The sequence below is a fragment of the Sorex araneus genome, chromosome 2, assembly GCF_027595985.1.
Source record: "Sorex araneus isolate mSorAra2 chromosome 2, mSorAra2.pri, whole genome shotgun sequence".
Classification (NCBI taxonomy): Eukaryota; Metazoa; Chordata; class Mammalia; order Eulipotyphla; family Soricidae; genus Sorex; species Sorex araneus.
This window is the reverse complement of record NC_073303.1, coordinates 294,362,878-294,376,881: the sequence shown is the minus strand read 5'-3', so window position 1 is coordinate 294,376,881 and position 14,004 is coordinate 294,362,878. Positions and strand designations below refer to the sequence as shown.

General features: G+C 45.4%; 1 protein-coding gene across 9 annotated transcripts in view; it reads left to right on the top strand.

Moving 5' to 3' along the window:
* YEATS2 (YEATS domain containing 2) overlaps positions 1–14,004 on the top strand; it is a 93,501-nt gene that overhangs the window by 21,676 nt on the left and 57,821 nt on the right. For all 9 annotated transcript variants that reach the window (XM_055125155.1, XM_055125159.1, XM_055125157.1 and 6 more), the window contains exons 3-7: positions 1,723–1,820; positions 2,766–2,858; positions 4,429–4,674; positions 6,586–6,701; positions 10,037–10,198. In XM_055125155.1, coding sequence (XP_054981130.1) covers positions 1,723–1,820; positions 2,766–2,858; positions 4,429–4,674; positions 6,586–6,701; positions 10,037–10,198 — 715 coding nt within the window. The remainder of the gene's footprint in view (positions 1–1,722; positions 1,821–2,765; positions 2,859–4,428; positions 4,675–6,585; positions 6,702–10,036; positions 10,199–14,004) is intronic.

The window sequence follows — 14,004 nt, the reverse complement described above, 5'->3', positions numbered from 1 at the left end:
TTCACACAGTTCTCAGACGTGGTGAGTTTCTTGAAGGTGGTCTATGAATCATGAAAATTTGGGAAACATTGATTATTGTAACCACAGGACTTTACGCAGCTGGTGGTTAAGGCTCAGAGGCATTGAGTTACGAGCCCACAGGGACAGGGCGGGGCGCATGCCTTGAGGTTAGCTCTGGTTCCGGCCCCAGCACCTCTGTGGGGAGCAGCCACCCAGTCCCAAGCCAAGAGTCACCCCTGAGCACTGCTGTGTGTGGCCCCGCGCACCCCACCCCACCCCCCAGTGAGTGAATGCGCTGCAAGTACAGATCAGTGGTCAAAATAAGGACATTTCGGGCTGAAGCGATAGCACAGCGGGTAGGGCGTTTGCTTTGTACGCGGCCGACCCGGGTTCAATTCCCAGCATCCCATATGGTACCCCAGCACCGCCAGGAGTAATTCCTGAGTGCAGAGCCAGGAGTAACCCCTGTGCACTGCTGGGTGTGACCCAAAAAGCAAAAAAATAAAAAATAAATAAGGACATTTCAGATTTGTACTTTATAATCTGTCATCCACACTCCAGTTTTACCGGTTGTTCCTGTGCTAATTTTTATAGCTCTTTCCCCCTTTCTTAAGCTGGGAGCTAGGCAAGATCACAGGGGACATGCAGTTGCCACTGTCCTTCGGTCTCTTTCTCGTTTGCATGTTGTTTGTTTGCTGGGACACAGGAGGCACACCCCACAGTGCTCTGGACCACTCCCGGCTCTTGCTCAGGGGCCATTCCTGCCAGTGCTCTGGTGGTGCCAGGACTCAAAGCAGAGCCGTGGCAGCAGCCCCACACAAGGCTAGTGCCAACCTCTGTTTTGTCTCTGCAGCCTCTCTTTATTCTTTTTGATCGCCTTGATCTTCAATTACTTTATTTAAAAAGGGGGGGGTGGCTGGAGAGCTAGTGTAGCAGCTAGGGAGCTTGCCTTGCACGTGATTGACCTGGGTTCGATTCCCGGCATCTCATATGGTCCCCCAAAACACAGAGTGATTCCTGAGTGCGAGCCAGGAGTAACCCCTGAGTGTTGCCTGCTGTGGCCCCCAAAACAAAAACAAAAGTTTGGGGTCATACCCTGCAGTGTTGGAGGCACCACCTCAGGGGATTATACGGTGCTGGGGATCAAAATCAAACCTGTGCTTTCTGCATGACAGACAAGCATCCCAGCCATCGAACTCTCTCCCTCGCCTCGTTGCTTTTGTTTCTTTGGAGGAGACCCTCCCCTGCACTGGTGAGGGATTCCTCACATCCCGATGGCGAGGACTTGCTCTCTAGGAGGTGCCAGGGATGGAACCTGGGCCTTTTGCATGCGTAGCATTGGCCCAGCCCGTGGAGATGTCTCTGTGACCCCTCCTTGACCTTTCTTCGTCTTTCGTCATATTAATATCTCAGTAGCATGTCAGTTATTTTACAGACTGCCCTTGAGTTTAGGTCAGTCTGATGTCCCCAGTGATTAGACTCAGCATTCCCCCCCAGGAATGACAGAATATTGCGGTCTTCTCAAATACCAGAAAACACTTAAAATGATATGCCGCATTATTAGTGAAGTGAGCTTTTACCCGAGGGTAGTTGATGATAGCTAAGTTTCTCCGTTCACGTGCTGCTCCCTGAGTTTTGTTCTCTGCTGCCTGTGAATCAAGACAGCCACTCATTACCTAGGCCTTGTGTTAAAGATAATACATAAGAGTGTTCTCTGTGTAGCTCGAGATGCCGCCGTGCAAAAGATCGAGACTATAATCAAGGAGCAGTTTGCACTTGAAATGAAGAATAAAGAACATGAAATTGAAGTCATTGATCAGGTATCATGATATATATATATATTATTTTTTGGTTTTGTTTTTGGGCCACACCTGGCAGTGCTCAGGACTTAACTGGCGAGCTTGGGGGACCGAATGGGGTGCTGGGGATTGGCTACATGCAAGGCAAGCGTCCTTCCCGCTGTACTGCCACTCTGGCCCCAATCATGATTATTTTAGCATCGCGCCTTTTTCTGTGTGTGTGTGTATGTGTGTGTCTGTGCCTCTCCATTTTTAGATTTGAAGAAAAAGACATTCCCCCCCACCCTTTAAGTGAAATTGCAGACAAGGGAGAGGGAAAACAAATCACTTAAAATTTCATCTCAGAAAAAAACCCAGAAACCCTTTTTTGCTGTTGTGTTCAATCTCTTTGTGATTATTTCTCACAGAATATGTGTATCCATTGGTAGAGGTGCCTTTATACATGTTTTTGCCAGTCTGATCAGAGGTAGTTGGTTTTTATTTGCTCTGGTTTAGGGCCTTCACCCATTAGTGCTCAGGAGCCGCTCCCAGCTCTGTGCTCCCAGTACCCTCCTGGAGATGCTCTGGAGACAGTGTTAGGGGGTGCTGGGAGCCAGCTGGGCCCTTGTGTGCAGCATGGCCCGGCCTGTCGATCTGCATCTCTCTGCCCCCCCTATTAGAACGATTTTCTTCTTTGGGAGTTGAGGAGCTTGGGGCCGTGCCCAGCAGTGCTCTGGAGCGTGTTCTCAGTAAGTTCTGTGCCTCAGTGCTGCGGAGTGAACCGGGCATGGCTGCATTAAGTTAAAGGCCAGTGCCATAACCCCTGTGCTTTCTCTCGAGCCCTGGTTTTTATGTGTCTTCCTCTGCTTATTTGAGAAGCTGAAATCTTTTTAGTCGCTTGCATTTCTTATTTTTTTGTGTGGGTTGTGTGTTCCCCCTTTTGTTAAAAATTCCCATTCTTAACAATGAGTAAATATTTGCTTTTAGCGGCTGATTGAGGCAAGGAGAATGATGGATAAACTTCGTGCCTGCATTGTTGCAAACTACTATGCTTCTGCTGGGCTTCTAAAAGTTTCTGAGGTAAGTTTTTCTCGTGTAGTCACTTCTGGGCTCACTCGTACTTGTCAGGGGAGGGCAAATGAATGTTGGGTAAACTTAACTGTGTGCAGACGTATCGTTTCATATTACTTTCTTATATTGCCCATAAGCCCGAATCATCTTGCCCCTTTCTGTTGAGAGGAGGCAGGGTTCTCGCCCAGCTATGCTCAGAGGTTACTCCTGACAGTGAGCAGGGAACCATAATGTGGTGTAGGGGATTGAACTCACGTCAGCCGCTTGCACGGCAGCTCCTTAACTGCTGTACTGTCTCTTTGGCTCAAGTAATGCATTTGTATTTTACTTATTTGGATAGGGTATTTATTGTGCTGCAACTAGCTAAGCATAGCACTTAATCCTGGCGGTGCTTGGGAACCGTAAACAGTGCCAGGGATTGAACCAGAGCTGGCCATGTGCCAAGCAAGAAATTTAACCTCTATACTGCCTCTCTAGCCGCACTTTTTTCCTCTTTGGTTAGTCCTCCGGTCAGTTGTTTGCACTGTTGCTCAGCTTTGCAGATATAAAGGTAAGAGTGAGCCCCTGTCTAATTTGTCATATACCTCTTCATTTGATTGCAATTGGCTCTGAGGTCATTTATTTCCCAATTGCTTTCCCTCTGCCCTTTCCTTTTAGAGACAGGCACAGAATTAACCAGTGTATAGTCTTCTTAGTGAATTTTCATTTCTGTGGTGTTTTATGGCCAGGAACACAGTGAAACAGCATGGGAGGTTCCTTGTTCTTTGGCCCGGGCAGCTTTGCTGAGGCTGGAATCCATGTGCGCTCTTGACAGAATCCTGAAGCACACTCTGTGGATGCGCTTGTGAATGTTGATGGTGTTTTTTTCTTCTCACTTCCTCCTCCCCTCCCCCATAGCAGAACTTTCTTTTTCTCACTGTCCTTCTTAGTGGGATCCATTCTTTGGGCCCTAAGACGGGAAAGGATAAAAGCCACACATGTACTTAGCCAGGAAAAGTTCAGATACAGAGAAAAGGTTCTTGTAATCTTAGTTCATCTAGAGTGGCCCTCATCTGCCCGGCCCGGCCGGCCCCTGTAATGTTGACTTACTTGAGGAGATTGAGGCTTGGTCTTGTAGACTCTTCCTCATTATGGATTTCTATATTTGCTTAGGCAATTCCTTCCTTCCCTCTATTTTCCTACTGCTGGTTGGGCCTAAAAATTTGATTAGATTGAGTTTGTCTTTTTAAGAGTCCCACATGTGCAAAGTGTCTGCCCCGTCTTTTCATGCTATCTCCCCAGCCCGTGAGATGTAATTTTAAGTTGTATCCTTATACTGTTTATCTGTATCTTCCATTTTCCTGCAGAATGTTTTACTACTTCAGGTGTTGGTGTTATGACTTTGTATACTTAGTGCTCTGTAACTTTTCCTTGGAGTGCTGACATGTAAAGGAGTTCAGGCTTCATTTTATGAGTGAGGTTAGTTGAAAGATTCAAGCAGGATCCTAAAGTAGATAATGATTTGGGAAGGATCAAACATTTGTTTTTTCCTTTGGGTGGATTTGATTCAGAGTTTTTGTGTTTGCTTTCATTTCTGCAGGGATCAAAGACCTATGACACAATGGTTTTTAATCATCCTGCTATCAAGAAGTTTTTGGAATCACCATCTAGGTCATCATCTCCAGCCAATCAGAGACCGGAAACCCCATCTGCCAATCATTCAGAAAGTGATTCTCTGTCTCAGCACAATGACTTCTTATCTGACAAAGACAATAGCAGCAATTTGGATATTGAAGAAAGACTCTCCAACAACATGGAGCAGAGATCAGGCCGAAACACTGGAAGGGTATAGTTGGCCGGGAGGGAGGGAGCCGGAGGCACAAGGAACCCGCATCACAGCGTGCACACGCTGAGCCTCCGTAGGAACCCTAGAAAATAAGTTAATCACTTGTGTTCAGAAGTGAGGAAACTGAATCTCCACGAAGTGAAAGCTTTGTCCAAAAGTGTTAGGATTAAGAATTAGATGTAGGGCTTTCTACTTCCAGCCTCCCGTACTTGGCACCAGCCCTCGAGGCCATTCATGGCGATGTGAATGAACCCCGCGGGAGTTGGCCGTGCTGTGGCTGGCCAAGCTCTGGCCTCACTCGAGTCTGTTCTTTTAAGAGCAGTGGTTCTCCAGTTTACTCTGGAACGTACTAGACGCTGTAGGAACTGCTGGAAATTTGGCTAGTAGTAAATAGGACTGAAAACCATCTGTTGCTTGCTCTGCCAGTTTGATTTTCAATTTTCCATTGCAAGTGGTTTGAGTTTCTGGGGAATCCTTATGAGATTAGACTAATGGTTTTGTTGAGCCCAAAGTTCTGATGAAGGAAATTTCCAGGTTGGTTTCCACATTTAGGGATATGATTTTTTTTTCCTAATTTTTCCTTTTTAAGTATAGAGTTACTCTGGTTATAAATACGTTTGTTGAAAATTATAGGATATGAAAACATAAAGAACAGAAAAGGGCCACAATCATAGTGCCAACATCAGACCTCTTGGGTTTTTGTTTTTTTTTTTGTTTTTTGGTATCTGAACCATACCTGATGTACAAGGGTTACTCCTGGTTCAGTGCTTAGAAGTCACTTCCAGTGGTGGTGGGGAACGATGTGGATTGTCTCGATAACAGGGGTTTAATGTGGGTCTCCTGCATTCAGTGCATGTCCTTTGGCCTATTGGACATGTCTGCAGCCCTGTTTGTGTGTGTGTGTGTGTGTGTGTGTGTGTGTGTGTGGTTTTTTTTTTTTTTTTTTGAGTGCCCACATCTGGTAGTGCTCTGGGTTTACTCCTGGTCTGTGCTTAGGGATCACTCCTGGCAGGCTCTGGGGGGCCATAAGGAATGCTGGGGATTGAGCCTACATTGGCTGCATACCAGGCAAACAACCAACCTGCTGTACTTTAAGGCAAACGCCCCTACCTGCTGTTTGTTTTTAGAAAAGTGGTTTGTCATTAAAAGTGGTGATAAGATTTAGAAACTCACCTGCTCTTGCATAGTATACACGCTCATTTTATGTCACAAGTAGTGCTTGTTATGTACCGAACACTACTCTAAGAGCCGTTCTGAGCAACAGCACGTACCTGCGGATGGGTTTATAATTATCATTTTGACTTAGTAGGTGAAGAAATTGACAGGCTGCGTAATTGCCCATTTGGGATACAGTATACATTTACCTGGGAGAAGCAAGATATGAGCCATGACACTCTGTCTTCATAATAACAATTTTAAATTAGCTGTTAGGACTGTATTTTTCATTGGGAAATTTTGACTAGTATAGAAGAGAATAAGGTGAGGGAGGGGGCTGTAGATGTGGATCACCAGGTAGGACACTTGTATGTGCAAGGTCCTAACTCTGATTCCTGCTCACACATGCGTGCACATAAATTACATTGACCCCTTTCTGCACTCTCATTTCCCGAAATTGCAGTTTCTTGTATCTCCTTCCGTATCCTGTTTGTAGAGGCAAAGCAGCTGCATCTACCTATTACAAGTCATACACTCAGGCTTCTGCTGTGCAACTTTGATATAAACTAACACCAAAATCAGTGAAAAATACTTGCATTCGAAGTGGTGCACAGGGCTATGAATTGGGTAATAAAACCAAAGGGGAAGAAAATCTGAATATTTTCCTCTTTACTTTGTATGATTATTGTGGTTTCTCACTACTGGGCATTTTCCAAATTGAAGATGAAAATTGATTATGATTATGATTTCTTTCAGGACCCTTCTAGTATTCCTGGCTCCCATAAGACAGAGCAGCGAAATGCTGATCTCACAGGAGATGAGACCTCACGGCTTTTTATAAAGAAAACAATAGTAGTGGGCAATGTGTCCAAGTGAGTATCCTGTTGAGTTGTCTCATTTTCAGCCAACCAGTTATGTTAATACTCTGGCATATTCTTATTAAGTTTGTAAATATTCCAATTAAAATTTTAACGGGAGGCGGGGCTGAGATCTGCCTCGTAGCAGAGCACTGGTCCTACATGTGTGAAACCCTCGGTGCAGTTGCCGGCATCATCGGGAAATTAAATAAAATCCTAATGGACTGCATGAAACTTCAGAGTAGTTCCTATGTTAAAAAGAGCAGCAGGGGCAGGAATGGACAAGTACCAGGTTAGGTAACTCCATTACGAAGGAAAACACAGTGAAAACATAGATAAAAGTACAGGAGGCCATGATCATACTTTTCATCAGAATGCAGTGAGGGTGCTGCCTCATGAAATAAAGTGATAGCCTGAAAATGGGAAGGCTAAAGATGCTACTTTTGTCATGCTTGGGTGAACATGAGTTGTTCTCATGCAAGACAAGGGCCTTATCTCTATTCTCTACTAGCTCTCTGGCTTCTAGAAGTTCTTTAGCCCACAAGTAAAAGATTCCAGTTTACTTCCACATGTATAGACTTGTTGGGAAAACAAGATTTTTTTTTTTTTATTGTATGCAAAAGTGTGTGTGTGTGTGTGTGTGTGTGTGTGTGTGTGTGTGTGTGTGTGTGTGTTGCTGGAGATCAAACCCAGGTTCTCACACAAACACAGGCTGTACCATGAAGCTACATTCCTTGACTGACTGACTGACTGACTGACTGACTGACTGACTGACTGACTGACTGACTGACTGTGTTGCTGGGGATCAAGCCCGGAGTCTCACAGAAACACAGGCTGTACCACAGAGCTACCTTCCCAGCGCTGAAAACAAAGCTAGCTTAGAGACGACTCCTCCTGCTAGAGACACATTATAAGAATGAGGAAAAGGTTAACTACAAAGAGTGTGGTTAAGCAACACAGCTATTAAATATTGCTGGGGTTTCCATCTTACTCCCTTTAATTGTCTTGAAGAGTAATTGACACAACAAAAAGATATTTAACGTAAATCTGATAATTGCTCTGTGAAAATACTCTCCCCATCTAGTTCATTAACATGCGTCACATCGATATTTTGTGAGCACACTTAACATTTCTCAGTAAACATCAGTTACGTGATAGTGTTATTACTGTAGTCACCGTATCATTATTTTGTTTTCCTTTGCGGGGGGGACCTCCCCAGTGGTAGTTGGGACCACCGGGGCTCCACTCCGTTTCACAGGGCCGCGGGAGGCGTGCGCTCTGCTCTTGCCGCTGTCTCCCTGCCCGATCTCCATGCCCTTGCTCGTAGCGAGAGAGCGCACGCTTGCTTGCTCACCGCCCTGTTCCTTAGCAACTGCTTCTCTGTTCTTTGCCTCTGAACTTGATCTTTTTGTTTCGACTTCACATATACGTGATGGTGTTTCGGATTGGTCTTGCTTCATTCTTTCATGAGACTGTTAGGGCGCACACACACACACACACACACTCACATGCTCACACGGGACCCGTTATGCCGAGGGACCCACACCGGGCTTGGGTGCTTTGCCTGCACCTTAACCCTTTTATTTACCTCCTTGCCCTCCCACCTTTTTTTTTTTTTTTTAAATCATTCATCCTTTGACTATTTGGAGGTTGTTTCCGTATCTAGGTTATTGTGAATAATGTTGCATTGAATGTGGGAGTGCAGCTAATTTTTCAAAGTCCTGTTTTCCTTTTAATTTGAATATATTCGAAGAAATAGGCTGTTTCTTTGTGCTTTCATGGAGCCACTGTATGGTTTCTCCTCCTAGTGACTGCACAGCTTGCATTGCCACCAAGAATATGTACACATGGGATTCGTTTTCTCCATAGCTATGCGAACACTTGTTATCACGTGCTTTTTAAATGACAGCTACTCTGATAGGTTTGAGGTGTCAAAGCACGCATTTGGTTTTGATGTGCATTTCCCTGATGATTAGTGGTGGTAAGCACCATTTCAAGTTTCCCTTTGGGAAAACAGTGTAAGTATTGAGTTTTCTGCCCGTCCTTTAATCAGATTTTTATTAGGTTTTTATTGGGGTTTTTTTTGGTTTGTTTTGGTTTGGTTTTGGTTCATATCCGGTGGTGCACAGGACTTGCTCCTGACTCTCGCTCTGTGCTCAGGCCTCATTTCTGGAGGGCGTGGGACACTGCTGGGTGTTGGGGGTCAGCCCTGGGCTCTCTGTGCTTTACTGTCTCTCCGGCCTCTGTTTATTGGTCAGACACTGATTTGAAAATGTCTTTTCTCGTTTTGTAGATTGCTTTTATAGTTGGTGGTGGTGGAAGCGTTTTAGTTTGGTGTGGGCCATTTGTTAATTTTTGCTTTTATTGTGTTTGCATCAACTAAAAAAACAAAATCATTGCCAAGACTGATGTGAAGGAGCTTACCCACTTGCGCTTTCTTCTAAGAGTTTTATAGCTCTAATGTAGAATCTTTCATCTTGAGTTGATTTTTGTGTATGGTGTACATAGGAGTCCAGTTTTATTTTTCTTTGGGAGTTTGAGGTCATGCCTGACTGCTCGAGGTTGCCACCCAGAAGTGCTCAGGAGACCACTTGATGCAGAGGTCAAACCTGGTGTGCTCTCATGCAAAGCCTGTGCGCCATCCCTTTGAGCCATTTTCCAGGTCCCCAGTTTTATTCTTTTGTATGTGTTCAGTTTTTCCAGTACCATTTATTGAAGATAATAGACTTTCTTCCTGAAAAAGTGTCCTAGCTCTTTTTTGGGGTAATTTAATTGACCGTATCCCTGTAGGTTTATTTCTGTACTGTTCTGTTCCTTGGCACAAGTGTTTTATTTGTAGGCCAGTTGCATCCTGTTTTTTTTTTATTGCTGTCGCTTGTAACATGGTTTGAAATCAGGAAATGTGATGCCTCCAACTTTGCTCTTAAGATTGTTTTGAATATCGAGTGTCTTTTGGGGCCCCATACTCGTTTCAATGATTGTTTTACTTCTGTGAAGAACTTCTATTGGGATTTTGGTTTTATTGTTGTTGTTACTAACTTTGCAGGGAATCGAACCCACCTGCTGGACACAGACACCCTCCCTCTCCTCCCCCCCCCCCAGCCACATCCCAACTGTTGTGGGAATTTTGATTGAGCTTATGTTGCATCTCAGGTCCCTTTTGGGCTGTGAGGTTATCTTAACTATGTTGATTGGTTCTCCTGGTCCATAAGCACAGGGTAATTTACATTTATTTCTTACTTTTCATTGCACAGATTTTTCATCTTTATTGTATATTCCTAAAAGGTTCTGTGTTTTGTTTCTCAGTGCTGGGGATCAAGATTTTTTTCCTTTTCTTTTTTCTCCTCTAGGTACATACCTCCTGATAAGAGAGAAGAAAATGACCAATCAACTCATAAGTGGATGGTATATGTTCGAGGATCTCGTAGAGAACCCAGCATTAATCATTTTGTCAAGAAAGTTTGGTTCTTCCTTCATCCCAGCTATAAACCAAATGACCTCGTGGAAGTTAGGTAAGCACACCTGAATTATTTAACCTCAGAAGTTCAGAATTATGGAAATGGAGGAAGAGTGATTTGATTTTAGAATCCTTTAAAATCCTGTATTATTATTATTTTACTCGGCTGAGGCTTTGGGGGAGCCGGAGCAGCAGACAGGGCATTCACCGTGACTGCAGTGCCCTAGTTTCGAGCCCCAGAACTCCGTATGGTCCCCTGACTATACCAAGAGTGATACTACTGAGTACAGAGCCAGAACTGAGCCCTGAGCACCTCTAGGTGTGGTCCCCCAAATATTTTAAAGTTAAAATAATGTTAGTTTTGTTTTGTTTTTATGATATGAAGCTCTAAAGATTGAAATAGGAAATTAGAACTACATAAATAATGTGGGGAATTTTTGTGGTCTCTTTCTAAAATAGCTTCTATATTTTTCTTACGTTTGCTTCCAGTTTTAGTAGAGTTTTTGTTAATTTCTCCTGGCTCTGCACTCAAGAATCGCTTCTGATGGTGCTCAGGGGACCATATGGGGTGCCGGGGATCGAACCTGTATCAACTGCATGCAAGTCAAATGCCCTACCCTCCATGCTATCGTTCTGGTCCCACATTGCTTTCCTGTATCGGGGGAAAACCACTTCCAGAGTACACTCTTTTCCTTTGGCATTCCATGTATGTGGGGCCTTGGGGCAGGTGTTTTTCTTTTTTTCTTTTTTTTAATTTATTTTATTGAATCACCCTGTGGAAAGTTACAAAGCTTTCAGGCTTATGTCTCAGTTATACAATTCTCGAACACCCGTCCCTTCACCAGTGCACATATTTCGCCACCAAAAACCCCAGTATATCTCCCACCCACCCCCGCCTGTGTAGCTGATAAATTTCACTTCACTTTCTCTTTACCTTGATTACATTCCATATTTCAACACAGCACTCACTATTGTTGTTGGAGTTTTCCCCAAAAAAAAAAAAAAACAGCCTTGCTGAAAAGGAAGCATTTGATAATTAGTTTTCCGTTGCTGAGAATGAAGAGATATGAATGAAGTCTCGGTTTGGGATTTCTGTATTTTAGTAACTAAGTCCAGGGAGATTTATGTTAGAAATTGCATCATTTCCCTTCCTGGGGCAGCGTGGGGCTATGGCTTAGTTCACAGTCTAGAGACATGGCTGCAAGCAGCTACTGGTGCCAGAAGTAATCTAGCTGGCCTCAGGATCATGGTCAATCAGCCGCAGAGCGGCCACACAAACATATGGCCACCCGGGTCGCATCTCGGTGGAGAGCGCGGGGCAGGTGTTTTTCTTGATTACAACTGGTTTTCAGAGCACCTTTTATCTCCTCACCCCGAGGAAGCCTCTGGAGCGTCAGACCGCAGCTGCTCCTCCTCGTTGTGGGCACACCAGTTCCACCAGCACAGTGGGCCCTGGGGCGAGTCCTCGCTCCCTTACTTGGAGACTGCCCCTGGCGAGTTCAGGCATCCATTGACCCCTGGCGCCGGTCACAGAGGAGGTGTTTGATGGTGCGGCTGTAGAGCTGAAATGGGCACGGAGGGACTGACTACACAGGCTCAGGGGCTGCCCCGGAGCAGACAGTGTGTTTTCTGCTGCAGAGGGGCACACTGTTTATCTGGAAGGGGAAGACAACTAGCTGGGAGTATTTAGGTTTTGGGGTCTTTTGAAGGTCGTTCATGGGGGGGGGACAGTAACAATGTGTGATTGCAGAAGATACCCCAGAACTGATGTGCAAAAGGAAGACAGAATATTCACAGCTGATAGATTCAGAAATGCAATGGCAACCCTCACTGAGTAATGGGTACTGGGCCCCTGGAAATGACCCTGAAAGACTGATGGTCTGTCCGAGTTTATCAGTCGGATGAGGCACTGCAGCCTGTCCTGTTTCTAGAACTGCCGGGTTTTGTTTGCTTTTTTTGGAGGGGGCCCACACTCTGCTGTGCTCAGACCTTACGCCTGGGGGTGCTCAGGGAACCATCTGGGATGCTGGGGTTGCAACTCAGTTTTGGTCGCATACAAGGCAGGCATCCTACCTCCTGTAATAGCTCTCTAGCCCAAAAATGCCATCTTAAAATTTTTTGAATGTTAATTTTTAATTATTGTTGTTCACAATTTATTACACAACACCAATCCCACCACCATTACAGTTTACTCACCAGCATTATTTCAAATTTTCCCAACCACGATCCCAAGCCTGCCCCAGTAGCGCCCTAAATAATTTCTTTTGTATTGCTTCTTGTGAATAATTTTCTAAAAATGATCAAAAAAGGTTTCTTGGGACTGGAGTGATAGCACAGCGGGTAGGGCGTTTGCCTTGCACGTGGCCGACCCGGGTTCGAAACCCAGCATCCCATATGGTCCCCTGAGCACTGCCAGGGGTAATTCCTGAGTGCCTGAGCCAGGAATGACCCCTGTGCATTGCCAGGTGTGACCCAAAAAGCAAAAAAAAAAAAGGTTTCCTTAGAAGAAAGTATGTGAAGATTGTTGTATCTCACCCTGGAGCCATTGAGCCCTCATATACGAGGTTATCAACAGGTTGTCACATGAGGTTTGTGTCCTAGTATTTTTTAACTTGAGATTGGTTGCCTTCTACCTTACTGTCTACTCCTGGTACATCAGTGGGAGATGTCAGTGGGTACGTCAGTATGAGATGTCACTCCAGAAATTAAAATTTTTAATAAGGTGATACAGCTGGAGTTAAATTTTTAACTGGATGGTGACTTTGGGGTCTGAGCCATCTCTGCAGCCTGCTGCTCTCTTCCGAGATTTACTTGTGAGTCTCTGGGTCATGGCCGTTAGTGAGCTTGTCTGGCACCAGAGGCAGGCCGTTTGTGAGCGTGACTGTCAGGCTCCTGGAAAAATGGAAATCGGGGGAGGTCGCCCATTCCCGACTCCAGGAGAGCCTGGAGATTTCAGTCCCCAAACCCGCATACCTGAGCTTTTCAGCAGATTCCCTCATGGATGAGGCTGGTCTGAGCCGGTGGCCATGAGCATGGCAGCGATTGGGTTCTGGAGGTTTCAGCTGCCGGGGCTCTGTGAGGGCAGAGGGGGGCTCACCTGCCCCCTTCAAAATGCCATTTTAAAGGCCCTCTAGAACATGCTTTTTTCTCTCTTGGTGACTGACAAACTTTCCCTTCTCTGGGGACTCTAGAGGTGTCTTCGGGGAGCTTAGGCAGTCCTTCTGTGGGTGAAAAAATTTTTTTTCTGAAAAGTTTTAGTTTAATAAACAAATCCTACACAGCAACAAACAACTTCCGTTTCATTTCGAACTTCCTCACTGGGTCTCACGGGCATGGTCAGTCCCCCCACTGCGTCCAGGCACCTGGGAGTCCCCCCCCCCCCCCCCCCCCGGCACAGTCCCTCCTGCGCGCGTGAAGAACAGCGACTGCCACTCAGGTGTGCGCAGAGGCACGAGACCTGAGGGTGCAGGCAGCTCAGGGGGCCAGTTTCTGCAGAGCTGAAATACATTATTTGAAGAATGATGTTTGTGTCAGTGATGTGTTGTCTTAGGTTCCTTTTCTTGCTTATTAAAAATCTGCCTGTCGAGGAATTTCCTGGTGCAAACTTGGCTCCCTTTGCAGGCCTCTGTGCTCGGGGTCGCCTCTAGCCTGCCTTCCTCTCCGTGTACAAGGACAGAGCCTCGGCACATCTGGAGCTCTGAACACAGCGGATGTGTTGCATCCTACCGGGAGAGTTTTATGCAGCACACACAGCTTGTCATTGACACGTACCGGAAGATTGATTCAGGCTTTCTGCTTCAAAAGAGCCAAATGTGTCACCATTAGTATTTGCTTTAGTCTTTGGCGGGAGCGTTGATACAG